Source organism: Pseudochaenichthys georgianus, chromosome 10, assembly GCF_902827115.2.
Source record: "Pseudochaenichthys georgianus chromosome 10, fPseGeo1.2, whole genome shotgun sequence".
Classification (NCBI taxonomy): Eukaryota; Metazoa; Chordata; class Actinopteri; order Perciformes; family Channichthyidae; genus Pseudochaenichthys; species Pseudochaenichthys georgianus.
In genome coordinates, this window is record NC_047512.1 from 13127689 (window position 1) to 13153603 (window position 25915).

Below are 25915 nucleotides of genomic sequence, written 5' to 3' on the forward strand. Positions count from 1 at the left end.
CTGCACCTACTCCAGCAATGCCAGGTCCACCGTCTGTTGCTTCGGATCACACCACCCCACCTGGATCGACGCTTCGCCTGGCTCCTCCGGAGATGTTTTCCGGGGGCTCTGGTAACTGTCGATCCTTTCTGGTACAGTGTGAACTACATTTTGCTCATAACCCTGCTGCCTTTGTTTCGGACCAAGCTAGGTAGCTTTTATGTTGTCCCACATGTCTGGTAGAGCCGCTGCTTGGGCTACAGCCGAGTGGTCAAGAAACTCGCCCATATGTCAGTCACTGAACATGTTTACCCAGACCCTAAGCCGGGTGTTTGATCACTCATCACCTTCCAGAGAAGTCTCACGAGTCATTATGCAGATCAAACAGGGACAACAGAGAGTGACAGACTATGCAATAGATTTTCGTACTCTAGCAGCAGACAGTGGGTGGAACACCCCTGCTTTAATTGATGCCTTCATGAATGGTCTACAAGACTCTATAAAGGACCAGTTGGCACCCCATGAACTACCCACAGATCTTGATTCCATCATTGCCATGTCAATTCGCATTGATAACAGGCTTCATGAAAGGCAGGAGAGAATTAGAACCAGTGCACGACCTCCGAGCCACATGGGTGACTCACCTGCCTTTCGACACCCATGGAGCTCCAGTCCACCTTCCTCAGCCTCGCCCAAGGAACCAGCGCCCTCGGCTGCACCGGAGGAACCCATGCAGCTGGTGAGCCAATTCTCTGCAACTGATTTCCCTCCACGTTCATTGACCATGGTACATATTCAAGTGCGTGACCAAGACATTACTGTGGGGACATTAGTCGATTCAGGTGCCGACGAAAGTCTGATGGACTGGAGTTTGGCAAAGAGACTATGCATCAAGACTGTTCCGTTGACTTCCCCTGTTACTGCCAGTGCCTTAGATGGCAAGTTATTATTTAAAATAACCCATGTATCTGAACCTGTCCAAATAACCATTGACAATACACACATAGAGGAAATGAAATTCCAGTTATTTGACTCTGCACTACACCCCTTGATTTTGGGTTATCCATGGCTGATCAAACATAATCCGATCATTGACTGGCGATCAGGGAGGGTTAAGGAATGGGGCCCAGGCTGTAGGCTGACCTGTTCAGACCTTCCTAGGTTCTCCACAGAAACTGAAAAGGAACAAGACAAACACACTCATAAGCCTGACTCCATTTCGGATTATCCCGACCTGACTAAAGTGCCCTTGTGTTACCAGGACTTAAAGGAAGCATTTAACAAAACTAGGGCCATGTCCCTACCTCCCCACCGACCTTATGACTGTCCCATTAACCTGTTGGCTGGTTCTCAGATCCCTAAAAGGAGACTTTACTCTCTCTCGGCACCGGAAAGGGAGGCTATGAAGTCTATGAAGTATATTGACTCCTCTCTAAAAACTGGACTCATCAGACCATCCTCCTCCCCAGCGGCCGCTGGGTTTTTCTTCATCGATAAGAAAGATGGTACCCTCCGTCCATGCATTGACTATAGTCCCCTTAATGAAATAACAGTTAAAAATAGATACCCACTCCCTCTCATGTCTTCGGCCTTTGAACTTTTGCAGGATGCAAAACTATTCACCAAACTGGACTTGAGAAACGCTTACCATCTCATTAGGATACGAGAGGGGGATGAGTGGAAGACCGGTTTTAACACTCCCAGTGGTCACTACGAGTACCTAGTCATGCCATTTGGATTATGCAATGCTCCGGCAGTTTTTCAGTCATTTGTCAACGATGTGCTGAGGGATTATCTCAACAAGTTTGTATTCGTTTATCTCGATGACATCTTGATCTTCTCACCCGATGAGGAGACCCACACCCATCATGTCCGCCAGGTACTGCAAAGCCTGATGGAGAATCAACTCTACTGCAAGGCTGAAAAGTGTGAGTTTCACGTCAAGACCATCTCCTTCCTGGGGTACATCATCTCGGCCAATCAAATCCAGATGGATCCAGAGAAGGTCAGTGCAGTGGCCAATTGGCCATCTCCCGCCAACAGGAAAAAGGTGCAACAATTTTTAGGCTTTGCAAACTTCTACAGGAGGTTTATAAGAAACTTTAGTGGCATTGCAGCACCTTTACATGCTTTAACCTCTCCCCATGTCATGTTCAAGTGGAATATACAGGCGGATGAAGCTTTCCAGAAGCTCAAGAAACTGTTCACGACTGCCCCAATCCTCACAGTGGCCGACCCACGGAGACAATTTATCGTGGAGGTGGATGCCTCCAACGATGGCATTGGGGCGGTGCTGTCCCAAAGATCTGTCCAGGACAACAAGCTACACCCATGTGCGTTCCTTTCACGTAAGTTGACAACTGCAGAAAGGAACTATGATGTGGGGAATAAGGAGCTTTTAGCAGTTAAAACAGCTTTGGACAAACTTTCTTTTGAGTCGTGCGTTTGAGTCCAAGTGTCTGTAAGGTCCTTAACAGTAGCTGTGTAACAGCTCAGAGAGGTACGGCGGGGCCAGGCCATTCAGGGCTTTAAAAGTAAATAAGAGTTTTAAAATGAATCCTCAAATTAACGGGCAGCCAGTGGAGTGAATATAAAATGGGGGAAATGTGCTCGTATTTGCGTGTGCCTGTTAGTAGCCGTGCTGCTGCATTTTGCACCATCTGGAGGCGAGCAAGGGAGGATGCATTTATCCCCATATATAGTGCATTACAATAATCCAAGCGGGAGGTGACGAAGGCATGGATTACAGTTTCAAAGAGGTCACTATTTAAAAAAGGCTTTATTTTGGCTAGCTGCCTGAGGTGGAAGAAGCTGTTATTTACTCACCAATAACACACAATTATCCTTGCTTTTATTTATTGGTTTAATTCCATAATCTCGGGCTTTTTTGGCGTCCGTCAGGAACTGAATTTCAAAATAAATATAACCGGAAACAGACGTAGGCATTTCGAGCGATTACCCAAGATCCTCAGCTATGGTTTTAAGCTAGCTGATTGGATGTGTTAGCCGCAATGCATGCTGGGATTTGGTGTTTATATTATATGAAATCCGGAAAACATTTTAAAAGTATAAAATAATACTTAATTCCGAGTGTTCTTGCTTTTCTCTTTGAAAGTCATCACATAACGGCATTGTAATACACGGTTCGGCTGCATTACATATTACAGATCTGCCGTAGTTCTTTATTTAGAGAGCCCTGATGAGAAGACCTTTGGAAAAACTGGAAGAAATGCCGCCGATACTGAATACTTGACGTGGATCATAAATATATCAACAATTAAACAACATCTTCAATTTCTCTTCACACAATACGTCTCCTTGCAGTATCAACACTAATTCGGCTGACTTTTACATTTGATCGAATTCATAGATAGGTTATATTTACACCATAACGGTGCACAGCTGATAGAAAAGGACTGTAGTTTTCAAAGATATTACTGATTTTCTTTGAATGTAAGAATGTAAATACTGAGTCTGAAATAGTATAGCAATATGCTGTAAAATGATGTGAAAGCATGCATAAAACTATACATCTTCAGATGTTGTACATCCACACTAATAATACAAAGTTATTATGGCTGTGTGCACCTTGTGTGCACCTCCTAGTGGTTAAAGCACGTTATTGAATTATTGTTTTTATGTGTTATATTTGATTAAAAAAAATACAAAATACGAAAGTACATACTTTCATAGGGGGAAAGTATAAATATAGAAATATAGAATATAAAAAATCAAGAAGATACTATAAGTGATCTCTACAATGAAACAGTTTAGTGCAGGATGTACACAGATATTAATAGGAGGAGGTGCAAAACAGAAAAACGGATTAACCTTTATTTAAACATTAAATATTAAATATTAAGCCTGACAAAGTAATTAACGTCTAATATATTGCTTTCCTGCAATGTTAACTATGTTGAAGCACTTATTTTAACTGATATTATACACATTAATTATACTCTTATGTATGTAGATAGAATAAGAAATGTGCAGAATATGACAGTTTAATGGTGGAGGTACACACATATTGATAATGTCTTGTAATGCACTGTTGAGGAACCTGTGACCCAAGTTTTTCATTCATTGCATAACTACACCGTAGTTGTGTATGATATGTCAATAAACTTTTGAAAATCTTGAAAAGGATGTGCAAAATAGCCATAATATACAGTCTTTAATTAACTATTAGTAGAGAATAACGAGTAATGAATATACTTTATTTCTTGTTTCCATTAATGTCAATTGCAGATACATGTTTAGTCTTCTCAAGCACCAACTATCAAATATCTTTCCTGATTGTTGGCACTTGACAATCACCTTCCCTGAATTTTACTCAGGTGTAACTAAAGTCTGATTTAAGGGTTGTTTATATTTCACATAATTAATCAGAATCTGCAAAGTAACTCAAATAAATGCAGTGGAGTAAAAATACCAGGTTAACTTCTGAATTGTAGTGGAGTAGAATTACAAAGTAGCAATGAGCTGTCATGTGGGTATATATATTAATGCTGCACATTATGGACACAAGCGATTTTCACCCATTTATTAATTATATGTTTTATATTTGATAACACCAATGTGTTTAATAATGGCAACTTCTAATTGTGGGAAAAACGAAAACGTTCAGGAGACGTCCCATAGAACATTTTGCGAAACACAATAGCCAGCATGTGTAGTTCTGGGGGGGTGTTCGATTCCAGTTTTGGATAGTCTGGCGTGGTTTCGTTCCATTTCACACAGCTGTTTGACGCTCTGCGTAACCTTACGGGAACTGTAGTCCTAAACGATAGCTGGGGATTATGGGTAGTGTAGTGTCTTCGGCCATCCTAAACTCAGAAATGTTGACAATCGCAATGATGCTCGAACTGTCCCTTATAGGCCTACGTCTGTTTCCGGTTATTTTTATTTTGAAATTCAGTTCCTGACGGACACCAAAAAAGCCCGAGATTATGGAATTAAACCAATAAATAAAAGCAAGGATAATTGTGTGTTATTGGTGAGTAAATAACAGTGTTATTTTGAAAAGAATAACAAATTAGAAGGAAAAAAATATTTAAAAATACAGATTTCAGTATCCTGAGGCTATGAGCCCTATTTATTTTCCTCACAGACGGCAACAAAAGTCCGAAATTATACGATTTAAAATAAAAGCAATAATTGTGGCTTGATATTGAGTAAGAACATGTTTTTATGAACCACACAGCTTCCGGTCTTCCACGACCCGACCGGAGAAAAAGACGTGCTGCAGCCTGCAGGCACGAAACACGTTACCAGTAGAAATACATTGCTTTTAAAATCGTGCTGTTCAACACGAAAAAAATGGGCAAATCGTGATGGTGAACACGAATCAATAGATTAAAAATCGTGTTGGTGAACACGAAATGCCGTGAGACTGGGTTGGAAGTATAGCTGTTCTGTCAGTTGTGTGTGGGACAGATGACGCAGCAAAAGCACTTTCTGTGTAGACAGCTTATTGCCATGCTAGTTCAACAGAGAGTTTTTCTTAGGCACAGCAGCATTTTACCATTGACTGTATAAAAGAGTGTGTGTTCCAAGTTGTATGGAAATCCATTTGATAGTTGTTGTGTATACATGTGTCAGGCTAAACTTAAGTGGGTGATCAACTGACTGACATGTAAAGAAACGCCAGTAGCATGGCTAATTACAATTAGCAAATTTTTGCATTCACTTTAAATCTTTAAAGCCAACTTCTCCAAGTTTCTTTTTACCTTGCCACCTTGATTGCATGCTCTTCATACACTCAGTCTGCATGTTTCATGTTTCTCTACCAACCTTTGATCCTGTCTCCAAGCTCACTACACTCGTGCTCAGAGTAGTGGGCGATGGGAGGAGGGGAGGGGGGTCGGAAGAGATCCTCCTCTATTTTGCGCCGGTGCCTCTCCTCTCTGGCCAACATGCGCTGGTGACACTCCCACTCGTACAAGTCGTCTCTGGCCTGGGCGAAGTCCACGTGGAGGCGGCCCGAGTCTTTTTTGTCTGTGCTGGAGCCCAAACGGATACGGTAACCTGGGGAGAAGAAGGAGAGGTTTGTATGAGACAAATAAATCAAAAAAGGTGAAATCTGGGGATTAGACAGAGTGTAGAGATAGAGATAAAACAGAGGACATGAAAGATAGCTGAGACATTTAATCGATGGGATGAGAGTGGTAACAGGGTGAAATATCAATTTCCATCAACACCTATTTTGATTCAGATGTACAGTTAAGAGACAGAGATAAGCACAGACAAAGTAACAAGCACAAAGAGGCAGATATACACAGATACGAAGATAAAAGCTTACACACACAAGGTTAAATTAATCAACTTGTCCTCATTTGCCTTCAGATAGAAATCTCCATCCTTCCTCTTTGTTTTCACAGGCAGCTACTCTCCAGGTGTAGAGGCCGATACATAAACAGACAAAAGCTGAGCCCTTGAGTCTCTAAAGCTTTTTATTCTTTATGTACGGACACACATTACAGTGGTAGCCCTTCATCACCCCACTGCCTTCCACTTGACACTCAGAGCTCATTTCCCTGCCTGTGTGTGGGTGTGAAGAGCAGTCACACTGGTGTTGTTAATTGATTGGTGTCGTGATCTGTAAGAGGCCGGGGTGTTTACAGTGTGTACTCTCAAACTAAGAAACAAGCTCAGAAAGCCCTGGGCCAGACTTTCCACTCCAAAAACATCAACATACTCTCATCGGAGGAAAGTGGAGATAAAGTTGGTTTTGGGTGTGAGCAGAAGATACCCGAGTGAGTTTTGGGTTGTTTCCCAGTCTGTTATTCTGCTCTCGGCTTGCCTTAATATTTAATAAAGGGAGACCTCAGTGCGTCAAGTGTAGGTGTGTTTGAGAAAGTAGTATTTATGAGAAAGCTACACAAGTCTGTCATCTGGCTAATAGATGGACTTATAGTGCCAGTCGTTCTGTAGGGAAGAGGTAGATGGAATCACACTCACACAATAAATTATTCAGAGGGTATTATTGCAGCGGCTGGTCTTTTAAATGAGCTTTGTGAAGAGGGAATGTATGGCCTGCATTTCACATGGAGAGATTTAAGGGGTCTGGGCAGAAGATGCTGCAGGACTGAGATCAAATTAAAAAAGGACATGTGGTGTCACATGACTAAACAGAGAGCATACCCTTCCTCTCAAGGAGCAGTTAAAGAAGCATACCATCGGCAGAAGGATTTCCAAATGATACAAACATGGTGGTGTGATCCTGAAAAACAGGATTAAAGAGTGTGACCATTTGAGTTGGGTGACATAGAGCTCGATCAGAAACTGAAAAAGAATATACATTGACATTAGGTTTTCACTGACTGACAAACCACCTTCATTTCTGTAATCATGACTGCATGCTTGCCCATTTCAACAGTTATATAAATCTCTGGAGGTGATGATGCATCCATGAGACTTGAGAGCAAAAATACTTATTTAAACCAATAAAATAAAATATTTAAACGTACTGTGTAAAAATATTTGAGGGCTGCAAATGAAATAAAGGCCTGGTAAATACTACGTGTTAAAACACCACACACACGTTTCCGAAGCTTGTAGAGATTGTATAGTAGTTGTTTTGTTCTCTGTAACACACGTCAAGCAAAGCCGTCTCATCTGAACCTTCAGCTCATTGCAAACGCTTCTCCCCATCACAGAAAATGAAAGAATGTAAGCAAAGCGGTTTCAAGGCAGTATTCAGCTATTTTGTAAAAGGAAAAGGTGAAATAGAGGTTACCTGAATGTGACTTGAGTTCATGTATGTGTTTATTGCACTCTGAATCGCAAGGTTCAAAGGAGCATGTTATGCTCATTTTCGTTTAGATACTTGCATTTTGGGTTTACAGCTATTTTTACAGGCAACAATGTCTTTCTTGAATGGTGTGTATGTTTTTCAAGATATTTTCATGGAGAAATAAATGCAGGGACTGTTGGGAATATATGTAAATCATGAGCTTGTCTGATAACCTATGTCTGTAAAAGTATTGCAACTGTAAATCTGTTCACTAATTAATCCCTATACGATAGAGAATATTTTACATTTGCGATAAAGGTGTTCGTCAAATTGAGGATAATTTAGTCTGTTTGTAGAGAATTGATGTCCCAAGTGCAAAAGAAAATGTATTAAGACCATAAAATGATGTAACCCTCACAGAAAAGCTGTATGCTTATTAATAAAAGTAATTACCAACAATGCAGAAAATACAACAAAGTAAATATATAGCTGGAGATTAAATATGTATATAATATAAAAAAGATCATGACTGAGTCTATTCATGCTGTCTCATGTTGGTTTCCCGACACAATGACTCTTTTTTTTCTTCAACTACATATCCATTGTTGTTCAGTCCCAAACAATTTGTATGGAGTGCAGCAAACCTTCCATCTATCTGTCCTTCCACCCCTCCATCTATTTATCCATCTGTCAGACGGTCCCGAGTGAATGTGTGAGGCTGGAGAATCGTAGTGCTGAATGATAGATATCAGCCCTTTCATTTCCATCAGAGTAAAGGTTAACAGCTCATCATTCTTCCTCCACCTCAGGTGAAGGAGCACCCGGGGCACTGATAGCAGTGGACTGACAATATAAGCGGTCTCTACAGATTCAATATTGTCCAGGTGGCTAAGAAAGAAAGCTGTTATCCTCTGACCTTTCAGCCCAATGTAAACCAATACATACCTAGAAACAAGGTTGGAAGTTTGTTGGGGTTTCCATTGCACCACAGAGACGATATGGCAAAAAAACAACAAACTGTCATTGGACACACAATGTTCTTTCTCTAATAAAAAGACATGATCCCAAACATGACAGTATAATTGAGTTTGAGCATTTGGAAAGCTGGGTAAAAGAGTTACCATCGTTTTTAGAGTACATATATCTCACCAGAGAGGAGAAGAGCCTTGTCCACAGTGAACTCCTCAGCAAATCGAATATGGCAGAAGTTTTTCTTGCTCTTTCTGATTGCAGCAATATCCCCACACTGTCCAAAGACCTCCACGATGAGCTGCTCAGTGAAGTTCTCGGGCAGACCGCCAACAAACACCGTCTTACACCAAGGAGGGCGTTCCCTCGTGGCCGGAGGCAGAAGGTCGGTCAAACATGGAGATTCAAAGAAAACAGACACAGTTGAAGTTATAAATGTAGTCCTTGACCTAGCAGCAGAGTATGAATTTAAGCTCCTGAAAATACAGAGAAAGCATGCGGTTGATTGACCCTCAATAATTGGCTACAGCATCACGTTGTAGACCGGTTTGAGTCATGAAGGATGTCAGAATATGTCAAGGTTTTTGAGCCGTAAACTAGACTTAAAATTGGAAAGGAAAGTTATGGCTTTGCATTGTTCCCATGAAGTCAATTATTTTCTTTCAGTATATTTCTGTCTGTCTTTCACCTGTATTGATTATGAGGTCCACAATCAGCATCCAAAGATCTGCTATAGGTTGTGACACTTTAGTAGTTTTGATTTCCAACAATAAAAACAGCCTGCGAAAAAATTAAAAACAACTATTCAAAATGTCCCAACTTTAACTGTTCACATAGCACACAATGTATTCAAACTGCTTTCATTGATCACACTCAAACATACATTGTAATTGCCTCAATGTTTTAACTGTAAACAGCAAGCACTCGTTTGTCTTTTGTTGTTCCATAAAAAAAAATCTACAAAAGCTGAATTCAGGACTGAAAAAAGCCTTTGAATATATAAATACATGTTTAGTATGAGGCTGGAACAGCAGAGGTAATTATGATTATGTCTCAGTACATTAAATGGCCATTAAATACATCAAAGTGAGTGCTTTTAAATGACTCTATATTTAAGCCACATTACACATAGAATAACTGGATGGTGATATTTCATCTTCTTGACATTTGTAAGGTTCATTAGGCTAAAAATGTGTATGCCTCTTAACTTGAGCCATAGGAATATGCTCTGAGAAAATTATTTCCTGGCAACGTTAAATTGTTCCATTTATCTGCATAGCCCTACAGTATATCACACATTTGCCTCAAATTAGTTCACTGTCTCTACACCAGGGGTGCCCAATATGTGGATCGCGATCGACCGGTCGATCGCAAAGGTAGTGTGGGTAGATCGCATGGCATTGAAAAAAAAAAAAAAGTTAGCCTATCATCCATGCTTACTATGGCATTTGCCACTTGATTGACGTACAGGTAAGCTAGACTGAGTTGTATTGTGCCATACAGGTTCATGCCGTGAGGGGGCCTCACCTCCTCATCTGAAGCGCAAATGCGACGCACTGTTATGCGCTTATGCGGCGCAATTAGAAACCATTAAGAGCAACAGAGGTGGGAGACATCTCACCACATCTCAACATATATGGCAAGATATGCAACACATGTTAGTCATGATAACAATATTATAGATAGATTGGTAACATATTAGAAAAATACAGATCCAGGAATATGTCACGAATCTTCCAGGTATTGCTAAACATATAAGACCTGGGCCACACACTTTTCTTTAGAGTTCCTCAAAAGCACCCTTAAGCGGATCTGGCATGAACAGGGAGCCAAGGTCAAATTGGCTTAATAAGGTCAAGTTGGGGCGGTGGTGGCGAAGTTGATAGGGACTTGGCTTGGCAACTGAAAGGTCACCAGTTCAAGTCCCCGGCAAGACCAAGTGCTACCGAGGTGTCCCTGAGCAAGGCACCGTTCCCTACACTGCTCCCCGGGCGCCGTTCAAAAATGGCAGCACACTGCTCCTAACATTAGGATGGGTCAAATGCAGAGAAGCTATTTCCCCACGGGGATTAATAAAGTATATCAAATTTTATTGATATTGCAATGAAATCGAGTTTTTTTTAACAATCTGAAGAATAATAGTACAGCACACGGCAGGCCCGGCAACAACAACATTACAGTAATCCAATGAAACAAAAACATGAGTTAGGGCCAAGAATGGAAAATACTGAAATGTAACTATGTTAGCTGAAAAAAGGCTGAATCTGGCTGAGCAGGAAAGTGCATGGCATTGAGTTTTTTAGAGCACACACAAAAAGCCTCTTAATGTATACTTTGGGAATGATCATCTGCCTTTAAAGGAAAATACAGCTCACTCTCATTGTCATCATAGCAGTGGAAATGAATTCATTGACCATTTTTTAAAAGAGAAAAGCAGAGGGCCAACAAAGATTATGGAATAGTTATATTGTTAGTAGAACATGTTGGTGACCTGTGCATGGATAGTGTGGGGATAACACTGTGATTACCTTATATATTTAGTTTTGAAAGGCTTTAACATGTGCTTTGAGATTGTTGTGATTCCGATGTTTAGGTATAGAGAATTTGTGAGTAATATGGCAGGGGAAGGAGACAGTCTCAATGTTGTTAACCTGGCTATCAGTCTGATAGTCTACACTCTGATGATTTCCCTGCCTGGTCATATTAATGTAGCTAGTGGGCAGGCCCTCTGATGATCTCTAATCACCTGCAACCTGCCCAAGGCTAAGTCCCTAATGTCTAACTTCACATGAACACCTGTCTATATTCCTCCATACATTAGCTGTGTTAATTGCAGTAGGGTGGAGGCCGACCACTTTCAGCCGGTCAGGGCAGCCCAAGTAAAAAGGCCAGTTATCAACACAACAGAATCCTTGCTCACTACTGACGTTCAGTGAAGTAAGAAGCCCCTCTCCTTACAGGGTAATGATGAAATAAACAGTAGGGGAAGGATTGACCAAACCATGATGGAAAGGTGGAACGACAAGCAATACCATGGAACAAAATGCCTGAATCATTTTTATATTACAGAGATAATCATGTCATGCTTTACCTAGCATAGAAATGAAATCCCTCTGGCCTCTGAGAGAGGCTTGATCCTTTTGTATCGATGGTTTGAACCATGAAGGACCTCTCTGACTGAATAAAGATAAATGTTTACCGATGTAATCTCAGAAAGATGAGGTTTGCCATGGATGATATGAGTGACTGGTTTAGTCGACACAAGGGAAACACGGACATTTGGGATTTAATGTTAGCACTGTTATCAAACCTATAAAATATGGTTTGATGCATAACTCAAGTCATTGCAATTAGACAGCGAGTGCATGTAAGTGCAAGTTACATCAACATCTGTCAGACTAAATGTAATCATTATTATACAATATAACCTCCTGATACAATCTTTGTTCAGGGTTGTTTTAAAAGAGTGTCTTAGTCTAAGCCTGATGAACCTAATAAGCAGGCAAGTCTCAGTCAGAAACATTTACCACAGATATTGATTAAATGTAAGCTTTAAATATGTTGGAGATGAAAATAAATTAAATCATGTACAGTAACGCTGAATACAAGGCTTACACAGCTGATGTTAACAATTAAAGTATTTCATGTTAAGTGCACTGAGCTACAGCTGTAAAAGCAACTGCTTGACATGTTCTTGTATTGTAAATGTTCAATAAGTCGTGCCCATATGTGTTAACACACAGTTTATTTATAACACAGAAAATCACATTTTAACAGGGGCAGACTAAAAGTACAGTGACGTTTGCTGACTCACCGAACAAAGTGGATCCAGCAGTTATGTGAAATACCTCAAGCAGAGCAGAAATGTAGGACTCATTCATGTACACTTTGAGAGGCTGAAACCACTTTCCCATGGGTATAAAACTCATGCGACTTTCCATCAATCATCTCCTAAATTATAAAAATATATGGTGTGTTTTTCTCTCAGTACTCCAAAGGTTGGACATGACATTTTAAATTATAGGCCCAAGAGGAGTCATTATCCAGTGCTGTAGCTTTAGTGCTGGAGAGCATGTATCAAAGTTATGGTAAAACACATCAAATGCACTTTATGGCTTTGTCCTCCTCATGTCACAGCTTGCTCTGGCACATGGCCCAAATGCCTTCGTCCTCTGACCTTGGCGATGATGATGGCATTACATTGGAACCTGCACATACTCACTCTCACTCGCATACTCAAAGCCAGAAAACACACACACACACACACACACACACACACACACACACACACACACACACACACACACACACACACACACACACACACACACACACACACACACACACACACACACACACACACACACACACACACACACACACACACACACACACACACACACACACCAATGCTAGGACAGCACCAAGGTGATAGGTTCCCTGCCTTTACTTTGCAGTCAGCTAAAAAACTGCCACGCTTCATTGTATGATTCAGCATTAAATTACAATTTATGACAGGGTTCGGCTGATGAGCGAGACAACACAGCAACAATCTGACATTTAGCTGACATCCTTGCTTCATAAAAGTATGCCTTTAAAAAAATAACATTTCCCAGACACATTGGAGATGTGACTGCATTACCAAATGTTTGGCTTTGAAAGAGGTTGAAATCCATATTGGGGACGTTTGAGAAATGTAGGCACGTAGACAGGAGGGTTCTGAAGGGCATCTTTGGTCTTTTACTTGAGGGTAATTACAGGAAGACAAGCCTGACATCGATGAAAAAGTAGCAGAGCTGGAGGAAATGATGACCATTAAAGACACGAACAAAGTAATTCCCCGAAGCAGAGAATGACATGTAGGTCTTAAGTATTAAAAGACCAGGGACAAAAATGGGTTTGTGTGTGTGTGTGTGTGTGTGTGTGTGTGTGTGTGTGTGTGTGTGTGTCTGGAAACAAAACTGTGGTTAAAGACACTATTATTATTATGATTATTATAATTATTATTATTATTATTATTATGATGATTTACAAACAGTTGTTACCGTTAAGATATTAACTTGTGTGCCTTAATGCAAACCAATCGTAAATATTGAGTAATAAACTAATCAAACAATGGTAGAAAAATGACAAAAATAATAAGGAATTAATTGTTATCTCTTACAGTAAATGAAATTACAGGTATTTTTAGATCGTAACAATATAGGTGCTTTTAAATTGTGAATGAGGAAATAGTTTAATTGCTTATGAAAATAATCGTTTTTAGAAATATTCATAGTAGGATCTGCAGTTTAATTAACTGCATTGGCCATTTAAAAATAGAAGTAAAATAAAAAAGGTATTGAGAGCTTCAAAAACAAAACCAGTCATGATATGCAAGTGAAAAAGTGTGGTTACATGCAGATTAGCATGATAGATGGAGAGAGGCTGAGCTTCAGGCATGTTCAGTTAAAGGTCAATGAGGAGGGAGCTGCGTGCAGTGTCGCAGGTGGAGTAGCTGGGGGTCCTGCTTCCTGTGATAGCGGCCATATGCAACCTGCTGCCCTCTATGCCCATCACACACAAACACACTCGGTGCTATCGCCTGCTGAACACATAACAGATACCTCAGGAAATAGAGCACTGACTCACAATCATCCTCTAGTTGAAAGAAGCATTTCTGTCCACGTTTTCCATCTTTTACCCAAGTTGTTGTACCCCCCACACACACACATCATATGCAAACACCCTAGGGTACTTTCTAAATACATTTACGGAGCGTCCACACTACAGCTTCAAAAATAGCTTGGAGCTGGGCGTGTCTGGAGCTTGGGGATTTTATTCAAGCAACACGACCAACAACCAATCACATGAATCTCCCGCCCCCGACATACAAAGCAAAAACCCCCGGGGATTTTATGCGAGCAATATATATATAAACTCCCCAAACAGGCGAAAACCTACCAGTTTCACCCCCTGTCTCTGCCACCTCCCTCCATGCCTGGTTCCTCCGGTTTGTATCCCGGTAGGTGAAGAGGGTCTGGTCATACAAAACCGGGTGATTTGCTACGGCGATAGTTAGTTTCTCCTCCGACTTTTTTTGAAATATAGAAATGAACGGCGGGATATCTCTCCCAGCTTAGACGGGGTTTGATTGGCTACGGCTTCAGCTGTCAGATTTTGGGAAACGGGATTTGATTGGCTGGCGCTGGCTACTCTGGCGTCAGAAGTTGAACATTGTTCAACTTCTGTCGCCGGAGACGGACCGCTCTGCTACCCACAATTCAGTTCGGCGAGAAAGCGCGGCTACGTGACGTCACCCCATTGAAATTGAATGGGCAGATTGGAGCTTTCGACGCTGTAGTGTGGACGGGCCGTTAGAGAAAGACGCATGTCAACCATCTTTTGTGACCCCCTGCGTTGTGCCCTGTGGTGGAGCTTTATCACACTGTGACCCCCTCAGAAGAACCCTGTTACGATTATTGTGTTACGTCACGTTTTGTATGTCTTGTTTTGGGTGTTTTGCTGTTCTCCCTGTCATGTTTTCCTCTGGGTATATTGTCTGGTCCTTTTCCCTGTGTTTTTCCTCCTGTCGTTAGTTTCCCTGGTGTGTCTAGTTGTCTGATTGTGTTCACCTGGTGCCCCTGTGTTTTCTCCTCCCTCCTCACCTGTCTCTTGTTTGTTTGATTAGTCCTGGGTGTATTTAGGTTCTGTGTTTTCTGTTGGTCTTTGTGAGTTCCTTGTCGTATTTGGACGTTGTTCATGGGGTGAGAGTACTGTTTTGTTTAAGTTTGTTCCAGTAGCCTTGAAATAAAGGTATTTTTTCTGTTCATCTGCATTTGGGTCCTGCTTGCCTCACTCAACCCTGACAAACCCCACAGGCTTCAATTACAGTAGAAACCTACCAGTGAGCCAAGAAATCTCCTCAATGGCTCCGCTTGGTTCTGGATGAACATCTTCCCATCTGTTAGAATACATTGCCACGTTAAATCCCACTCTGAGACGCTGTTATTTAGATGGTACTTTAAAACTTGCTACTGTACGAAGGAATGTTTTCTTATTGGTTTCAACAGACCGTTTTGACACCTATTGCAAAAGGCGTCAGTGGCACCTTTTAAAAAGGGGAAATAAAGTGCTACCCTTTCATATTAGGAGTAAATTGGCTTCCTCTCAACACTTACTTTTTAAAAACACTCTCGTCTATGACGTGCTTCTTGCAAGGTGACACAAAGGGAAGGAAATGAATAGAGGGAGACAGATTGTATGAGAGAAAAGGTAAGTGAAAATGAAACTGGCAGGAAAAAGTTTCAAAGATGTGTTAAGATTGTAGAAACGGTGGAGGGAAGTGTTAAATTGAGAGATTTTCTTTCAGGCAGTTTAATGCGCGGCCCACATTACATCTGAACACACCATTGGGTGGATGCTTTTATCCAAAGTGCTCTACAAGAAGTAGAGTGCTTAAGTTTTGTCTGTGAAATACCCGTAGGAGAAGATCACATACACCTCCACGGTGTATGTGCCATCTGTACCGACTGAGCTGCATGCAATATGAATCCCTCTGTGTGACTCTTTAAAAATATATATTTCTTTAGCTTCTTTGCTGTTTATATTTAAATCTTTTGTCACATACACAATACAAAGACTCAAGAGGGTTCAAGTAAAGGCTTGAATTGAAAAATAACTACATTTTAGTAACAGGGCTCTGAGGCCAAGGCTAACTTTGATTCTGATCCTGCATGAAGACGAAAAGGGAAGACAAACAACCCTGCAAAGGTGCTCACACTAAAGGTGTTTATGACGGCTGATATTATGACGTCTTGTATCGTGGAGAAGATACAAGTCTGACACCTGATTTCAGCCTCAGGAGCAGAATTCTATTTTTCACTCGTGTTCATCTGTGATCATTAGCGTGAATTGGCCAAAAGGTGGGTGGTAAATACTCTATTGTTAATTTACTGTTTGGATACCTTTTTCTGTTTGCAGTGAACTGTGACAGTGATGCTTTATATTAGGGGTGACAACTGAACTCAAAGACACTTGGTATCAAAGGCAGACTCCCATGCTGGTTGTAAAGGGGAGCTCTCACTAACAGTGGAGGTTGAACAGGATGTCTTCCCATGTGATATGTGAGGCAGCCTGGCAAAAGCCCCCAGACACAAAGTGTTCTCCAAAGGAAGGTCGACAGTTCCTCCCACAGGGAGTGAACACAATGGATCATGTTGAATTATTAACAGGATGCGAGTGAGAAGTAAACGTTTTATTTTATAGTAGTCTCTTTTTGCTGTTTGTTCCACAATGTTAATATATCTTGATATAATAAAAGGACATTAATTGTGAAGGAATTGAGTTTAGTTGTATTTTGGTTTATTGACACAGGTGGATTTAAAAACAAATATAATAGATAAATAAAAAGCACTGAAATTCAGAATATTATTACAATACGTAATAAGTCAGGATGATTTAAACACAAATGAAATGTTCTTTTTTATAAACAATCATTGATCTTTATCCGTATGATAATATAATATTTCAAGATGAAGAATATTATGGTTAAAGATTGTTATTAAAACTCAACACCCACAGAACTAGTGCCCTCCAGTATTACAGTCCTGTTTGCTCCCACTGCCTTTCTCTACATACATGGTCTTTGTACTGTCATGTACACCAACATGATTTTGCACAATGGCTTGACAAATATTTAATGGTTTTATCCAAGTTTAGACAGAAAATGTATTTGATTACAAAAGCTTTAAGTTCACATATAAATGATAGAAACCAGATGGGGGTGTAAGTTAGACACCGGACGAATCAAGGGAGTTCACTCCCATTGATGCAAAGTACAATAAACCCCATTTTGTCATTAGGCAGTCCCGATAAGGCCTTTGCAACATTACCCAGAATGGCCCCATATAGAGGTATTAAAGGGGAAATATCCAGAGGATAAATGCTATAGAGAAAGCATTACACTGCATACATGGACATATCACCTTATCCTATTTAGTTGCTTTCTTGAAAAATGTATTGAAATTTGTAATAATACATTTGCGCTGCATATTGGTATGAATTCCAGTGGGTTTATTGAAGGCTATTAGGGGGTGGACTCGTGTAACAGAGGCTACGGCCCCTGAGGGAGTCATCCCAGAACCAGGCATAGTGTTCAGTCCACTTTCTACTCCTCTATTGCTCAGTTTTATATGATTCTGCCTGTTTAACTTTTCCTGACCTGTCATTTCATATAACAACACATGCTGCTCTCCTGGTTCAGGAAAAGAGCTTTCTTGCAATTATAAGAAAATGTCTCCTTTTATTCCTTCAGAACCGAGAGGAAAGATTAGACCAAGTACCATGAATCACCTACAACGGCCCACAGGTGGACAGTACTGTAGCTTTAAATAATAACGACAATTTAACAATTAAATTATGAGAGCAAGGTCCTTTTCCCCTTTCATAATCATTTTCAAACCCCATTGTGTGACAGTTGAAGGATTAGGTTACAGAGGGCCCCATTCATTTCAGATCCTGATTCACAAATACTTCATAGTAAACATGTCCACACAAGTTTGTTTGTCCAGGCATGTGTGTGCAAAAGAGTATTTGGACCATAAATGTTTAAAAAAAGTTGACGTTGGCACTGCGGACATCACCCATTGATTTGTGGACGTTTCTGGCATTTTGGGTGAAGCTAAGAACAACCATACTATTTTAAGGTTACCAAAATGTTAAAAACAAACTTTCTTTAAATGGAAAGTGGTTTAATTTCTAGAAGGAAAACACAGAAAAAACAAAACCGAGAAAAGCTGTGGTAGTGACCTCTCATCACAAGGTATCCACCTCCTAAAGCTTACCCTGCTTTATCATTCAGTGAGGTAATTTCTCATAGACTTTAATACAATTAAACTTATTTTTTGCGACGCCCCCTGCACGCCATTAGAAAGAATGGTCCAAAGCACTGCATTGGCTTTACTATCAGCACCTTGGTTTCCGCTTGGTTAGTACAAATACATATTATGTAACAGTCAGAGCCTGACAGAGAACTTTTGAACTGGAAGTAGTAGCTGGAAGCCTCGGAGGTGATCAGTTAATTAAGTTGATTTGACCTCTTAAACAAGGAGTGGAAGGAAAGGAGATGCAGTATATCATAGAGAGGGAAGGTAATATATGTGTGTGGGACAGTATAGCGAGCAGCTGAAGTGAGATTAGGAAGAGATACAGCGCTAAGGGTGAGTTGAGCTAAGAGGAGGACATTACCTCTCTGGACTGGCACATTGAAGACAGGAGCGCTGTGTTCTGTGTTCACAGAGGTCACTCCTCTAATTATACATTCACAGACATCACACAAGTGAACGCCTGCATGCATACACACCTTAATACCTCTTTTAATCACCCCCCCTCCTCCTTTCTGATGAAATGGGATGCAAATCAGCTCCGCTCTGCCGTACGTAGGGGTATTAAAGGTGACATTAAGAAAGAATACACACCTCTTCGTGGTCACACAATATCAGGCTGAGTGGTGCATAGGGTGCGAGTGCGAGGACAGAGATAAGTCATAGATAATGCACACTGCTGCATGGATAAATAAAATATGCTTCAGCCTCGCTGATGACGGTTCAGCTCGCAGCGTTTCTGCGATGCTTATATTTGTTACAGCAGCAGAGGAGACTTACTGTGGTTGGGAGGAAACAGCGTGCAGCTATTGCAGTGGATGATCTCCTTGACAACTGGTGCATCCTGGGATAGGGTCGGGTGAGCCAGGCCCAGGCCAGGCATCATGGGATTTATCGGGGTAATGCCAGTCATCAGCCCGAGACTGGGGTCAAAATCTGGAGTCAGGAGAGAAACATGGATGAGAATAGAGAGCGTGTAGCCCGGCAGCCGCTGAGGAAGCTGTGACACACACATTGAGACATTAGCTTTTGTCTCATAACAGTTACTCAGTCACAGCTAACCTTTACTGTGTCATTATTTGAGGAAACGTTGCGTTACATTTAACATTGTGTACTTCCTACAGGAACACAGAGCAACTCATCTGTCAACAGCAGTGACACAGAAGCAGTTTATAAATAACTGAATATATCAGCCACTTCAACTGATGAAAAACATGAATATTTAAACTATTTTTACTTGGTCTTTTTTTAATCTGACTCACTCTCCTGATGTCTTTAATTCTCTCAATCTCTCTTTTTCACACACACACTTTTTGCTCTCCATCTCCTCCTCTTTAGTCTTTGAATGATGACCTGTAACATCAAAAAGAAATTCCGTACTTTAAAATACAGACTTTATATTCAGAGGTACTGATTTAGACTGCACCTGGGCTCACACAAACAAACAGATCTCGCACGCGTTCCCGTTTTTTTTTTAATATGTAAATAAATTGTCCTCTCCGAAGAGTCTCCACTGCACCTGCAGCAGACAGCAGCAGCGATTATTATTGTGAGCATGTGTGTGTTTGTGTGCATGCCAAGTCTCCATCCCCATGTGTGAGACAACACTTGACTCAGACAAAACTGAAATGAAAGCGCAACAAAACCCTGATGCAATGTTCAAGAGGTCTAGCGTAAAACTTTTCTTTTTCTGGGCGAGACAACAGAGAGAGACAGATGTGGTTTGATTATGCGGTAAAGAAGTTGGAGGAATGGAAAAAGTTCAGGGACACGATGCTGCTGAACTGAACAACATAAAGATTGAAGAGCTGCGATACTGCGGTAGCTCGACTGACTTTCTCTGTCTCCTCTTGATGGCCCCGACATCCGTCTTTAGCCAGGTGACACAGGGAGAGGAGGCAGGTGATAATGAACACACTGCTCGGAAGGCAGAGCGATTAATGACTTATTTTGGCGAGGTGAAGGAGTAGGAGAGGATAACATCTAGGGAGAGTGTGAAGCAGCAAAAAAAAGACACAGAGCCATAAAATCTGATCCAATTATTCCCACGTCGAATCAAGATGTACTGTTTTTCATTAGAAACTAAATGTTTATAGCATTGCTGTGTGAAAATGATACGGAAAAATAACTTTCGACTGACTAAAGAATAATGCACAGAGCAACATAATTTAGAAACTGCTTTACAATGCAGTTGAAATTGTTTAAAGAATGTATTTTCTCTCAAAGCGATTAGATTTGTCAGTGAACACAGCCAAATAGACGACTGTAGAAGGGTCTCTTTTTGTTGTTCCGATCTGGATGTAGCGTTAAAAATCAAACATGTCTTCACACTACCATAGCAAGGAATCCATCTTGCGTCATCAATCTGATGTTGTTGTACTAATTGTGGACCATTTCAATTTGGCAGGGCTTGACGTTTGCATTGACGACAGAGAGGTAACAGAACGAAAAATAAATAAAGAAAAGCCTCAATTCAATAAAAACCCAAACGCACTTTCTGAAAGGTGTTGAACCCAAGTGGGAGAATAGATGGAAAGGAAATGGATGACGTCATTGTTACTCTGTACACGCATGACTTTTCACCATCACTGACATTTCATACTGGTGGGGAATATGTGTAACATCCTGAATGGATATGACCAGTCTTCAGAAAATGTGAGGTCGGAGCAGGATTTATAAACTGGGCATGAAAACCTGTCGTTTATTATGCACCTAATGCTTGGCGTGTCTATGTTTGTCATTTATTAATACAAACGGTTATCGCTAATATATTTGTATGTCAAAATGTGCTCCAGTCTTTGGCAGTGTGCCTGTTATTGTACTTTCTGTACAAAGGATTTAACAAGGCTCCGTCTGACCCACGGAAACATCGACATCAGAAAAAAAATCTCCATGGTTACATCCTGGCTTCATCTGCTTCCAGCATTCTGAACTCAGGTTAGCAGAATACTTTCTCCAGACATGATCTGACGTCTCACTAACTCCGTGTTTGTGCTTCCTTTCTACGCCTGCACATTTCTGAATTGTAACTTTGTTTATCTGTTTTGCTCCATTTGCTTTGCTATGGTAATCCAATAAGATTCAGATCTTATATTCTCTAACAGGGGCAAAAATACAGCGGGACATTTGTTCTGCTGCGCTCTGCAACAAAAGTGTTGATAGAATGCAAATTATGTTTGTATGTAGATTAAGAACTAATCTGGTTAGGGGCATGCTCGACTTGTGTTTTTGTGTTTAATATTTGTTTAAGCCCATCTTGAAAAACAACACTACATTTGTCTAACCCCAAATCCAATGCAAAACTGCAAAAGTTCAATATTGTCACGGATGAGTGAAGGAAGCAGGACCCAAATGCAGATAACTCTTGAGAAACCCTTTATTCCAAGGATAAATGACAAATACAGAACAGAACACTCTCCGGTGAACTCCGTCACCAACAAACAATGACCCAACACTGAACACAGACAGAGACAAGACTAAATACAAGAAGGGGTAATCATGACAACGAGAAACAGCCGGGCAGGGGAGGAGAAACACAAGGACAACAGGTGAACACAATCGGGTAATCAGGGAGGGAAACAGACAGAAAGCAGACAGGCAGGAAATGGGGGTGAACACTTAACACAATAAGACAGGAAACCCAAAGACAAGAAAAACACCAACACCGACAAAACTACAAACGTGACCTAACATGTGAATTGTGACAAATATGGTAATTATAATAAACGACAAAGAAAAGAGGAATACATGCAGGCCTATTATCAGTAACATCGCACCCAAATAAAGCAGATTATATTTTTGGGCATATTTTTGTAGTTGTTGGTGTTATTTTGTACTAAAAGGTACCTATTGTTATACATCTACAGCAGAGCAGTTGTCGAGTTCAGCACTAGGAAAGAAAAGCTAAGCTAAATGTCTCGTTTTAGTCGAAGTCAATTAGAATCAACGAGCAACAGTCAGCAATAATGACACTGTCAAATCATGCAGTACAAATCCATCAGACAAAGAAATGCATTTCTCCACACACAGTAGTGTCAGTTGAATGTAACAGCCCCGAGACATTTCAGGCATGACTTTCATTTTTCACATATTGAAAATGTCTCACGTTGTCTATATGGACAAACAGGTTCAGCTCTGGATTTTGTACGTTTAATGATCCATTAACCTTTCATTTAGTACAATACATCATCAGGTAAAAAGTACAATCAGTCTAGTACTGCAAAACGAATAACATTAGCATTAGCCTATAGCTGCTAGCCTTCTGCTTTTGAAATGATCAAAGATTTCTTGTATAGTGACAAAAGAACTTGGACGATGATCACTCCTTGATAAAGTAAGTATTACCCACAGACTGTATGGTACTGACACAAGGATTGGATCCACCTTACTACATTTACCTGAATCAACCGTCCCGATGTTCCCACTCATCCATCTACACAAACAAGAGCATGTTCATTTGCAGAGATGATGAGATTGTATTTACAGTCTCTTCTTTCAGGGTATTTTCAGCTACTCTGGCTCTGTCATTACTATGGCAACAATGGTGCTTAAGCCCGGAAGGCATGTCTTGTGCTTCATCCCTAACGGTGCGATGACCCAGTGTTTGAGTGGTTTCGGTGCAAAAGGGGTCTGTGGTGAGGAACTCATCAGAGTCTCAGAGATCATGAAAGTGCCCTTAAACAAAAACATCAAGCAAAGTGTTCTAGTTCTCCTACCGCCCACACAAGGCCGCCAGTCTCTAAGTCTGTTTATCTTTGATCTCTTTTTCTCTCGCTCACTGTTTGACTCTGGCTTTTCAAAAAATGGATCAATATCTCTATACGCAATACTTCATTACTGTAGGCTCCATGTTGCTGCTCTAAAGCATTTTAACATATGGTAAGCACGCATCTTGGTTCTTTATTTCTAGTGTAAAATATCTCCCGGAGGTTTGCTAAATATAATTGCATTTCAGCCTGGGTGCGTGGGAGCACAGACATGGAATTACATTTACAGAAAACATACAATTGGCTACAATAAGCTCCCGGCTATCACTGTTGTACACTTTTTTTTGTATGCCTTGACACAACCTCTCCTCCCCTTTCTTCAACCTCAAACTGTAATTTCACAGTTAAATGTTCCCTCTCAGCAGAGTCGGTGATGGTGGGGTCGGCGGGACACGGACAGCCGCTGTGAAGCATGCTGGGTAATATTTTCTGATGAAGAGACATCCCTAAGCCTCCTAACTCGGCCTGTTTCTCACCCTGCTAACTGTCCCCCCATCTGCATCTTCATTTCTCTCCTTATTTCCTATATCTCTTGAAAACCCATTCATTTATTTTAACCATAACAAATTCTTCATTTGGTTTTCTCGATGGTAACGGATTTAACTTTATCACATTTATTCTGCAAAGATTGTACCTGTTAAGCTCGTTGAAAAATGTATGAACCATAATTTCCATCATTAATTTTCACACTATTAATTTTCCCCCCCGACTTTACCATGAGGGTATTAACAGTCAGTTAAATCTGTCTCTCGCTGATCGCAGCAGTCATTCAAATCACTGAGTGCGAGAGTGTGTGTGCGTTTGTGTGTGTAGATATGTGTGTATTTTCATATTTAACAAGTGTTTGCTAAGTGAACACAGCAGAGACAACTGCGGGAGATTCTTCCTCTCATGTGAGACTTTTTGTTCATTCAAAAATACTGAAAACTGTGTGTGTAAAACAATATAATGCTTTTTCTGTGTGTGGGGTCAGTGTGTGTACAATGTGTGTGTGAAAGAGACACAAAGAGAGGGAGTAAATTCATCCACATATCTTCCTTAGTCTCATCAGCAGCTGCCTTGTGGCCTCCATCCAGGGCCGGCCCTCGGCATAGGCAGTATAGGCGAATGCTAAGGGCGCATCAACCCATAGGGGGCGCCACACATTGGGGAGAAAAAGAAAAAAAAAGTTAGAAATTAAAAAGATTTTTTATTTTTTAACAACACAATATCCCGATTTTGGATCAACAAAGTACATCTTATTATCTTATACTAACATAACTACGCCTATATTGCGTACAGCGCCCATAAACTATGGCACCCCCCCCCCCCCAAAATCAAGTTGAACTGCCCCAGCCCCAGTAAAAACCAGAGGTTTATGTGAATTTTTTTTTTTAAATAATGGTAGTGTGCAATTACAGGTTTTAATTTTATATTTGTGTTCATTTAAAATAAATCAAACTCCCAAAAAACGTACACAGCTTCTGTGTGCTTTTATTAAGCGGCCGCGGGGGGGGGAGCTTTAGAGAGCTCTCTCCTGAAAGACTGAGAGGCTCTGATAACCTCAGCTCAGTGAGGTAAAGGCACACCTTTATATGATCATTATAGTTATAAAAAAATAAGAGAATAGGTGAAAAACAGGTATAAAATAATATATGACAGTGCAAAAAAGTTGCTAAAATCTTGCCTAGGGCAGCAAATTGGTCAGGGCCGGCCCTGCCTCCATCAATGCCACTATAGCTTGTAATAGAAACATCTATTTCTATGAGTAGAACCATCATAAACGCCCTTGATGTCCTGGAGTGTTGTAAGTTTAAAAAAAATTGCGGTGAACACTAATGTAAATATGCATTGACTGCTCATTATTTTTTACTGAAATGGGGGCTGGTGGCTACAATCTGCAGCACCAGGATATGCAAGCATAACAACACGTAATCCCCTCTAGCTGACTGACCTTGTACATCCCAATGAAGCAGGGCAAGTGAGCACTTAATTTCCCTTCTGGAGTTATCTATACATTTGTATAAAGGGAGAGTGCTGTGCCCCACAAGTTAACAGGGATATTTTGAACACGTAATACAAAGATAGACAGAGATAGAGGTACTACTTGTCCTTGGAGAGGAACTTATTTTTCTGCATACATAGCACAAAAGAAGAAACACATTCTACACATGTACTGTATACAATGAGACAAAGACATGGATTAACACTTTGTCTTTCTGTCTGGATTTCTTAAAACTAGAGAGGAGGGGACTTATATAAAGCTATAGCTCTTACTTAGACGAGTCATTCTGCACATGGACTATAGCGGCGTACAGAAGGAAGTGGGGTAAAGTGCTGGTGGATGATTCGGGTCACGTACTTTTTGAGTGCTTTGTGGATCACGAATGAGGTTACAGAAATAAATACAGTATACCCGAAAAGAACATACAAAAAGGCCTTTCTGATGTTTTTTTGAAAAAGGACTAAATAAACAAAGCTGGAAAAAGTGCTGATAGGGAATATCTAATTACAGTGGAAACACCTGTACATGGGCATAATATGGAACCAAACGGAACCAATAAACAAGTGTTATGAAGCATGAAATCAAACGTTATGGTTGAAGACCGGCAGAAAGTACAATT

At 40.7% G+C, this 25915-nt stretch overlaps 1 protein-coding gene across 1 annotated transcript in view; it reads right to left on the bottom strand.

Moving 5' to 3' along the window:
- LOC117453978 (ecto-NOX disulfide-thiol exchanger 2-like) overlaps positions 1-25915 on the bottom strand; it is a 212663-nt gene that overhangs the window by 83206 nt on the left and 103542 nt on the right. Inside the window, exons 3-5 of the mRNA XM_034093029.2 lie at positions 19332-19482; positions 8864-9084; positions 5773-6006 (exon numbers count right to left, since the gene is read on the bottom strand). Of these exons, the coding sequence (XP_033948920.1) occupies positions 5773-6006; positions 8864-9084; positions 19332-19482 (606 nt within the window). The remainder of the gene's footprint in view (positions 1-5772; positions 6007-8863; positions 9085-19331; positions 19483-25915) is intronic.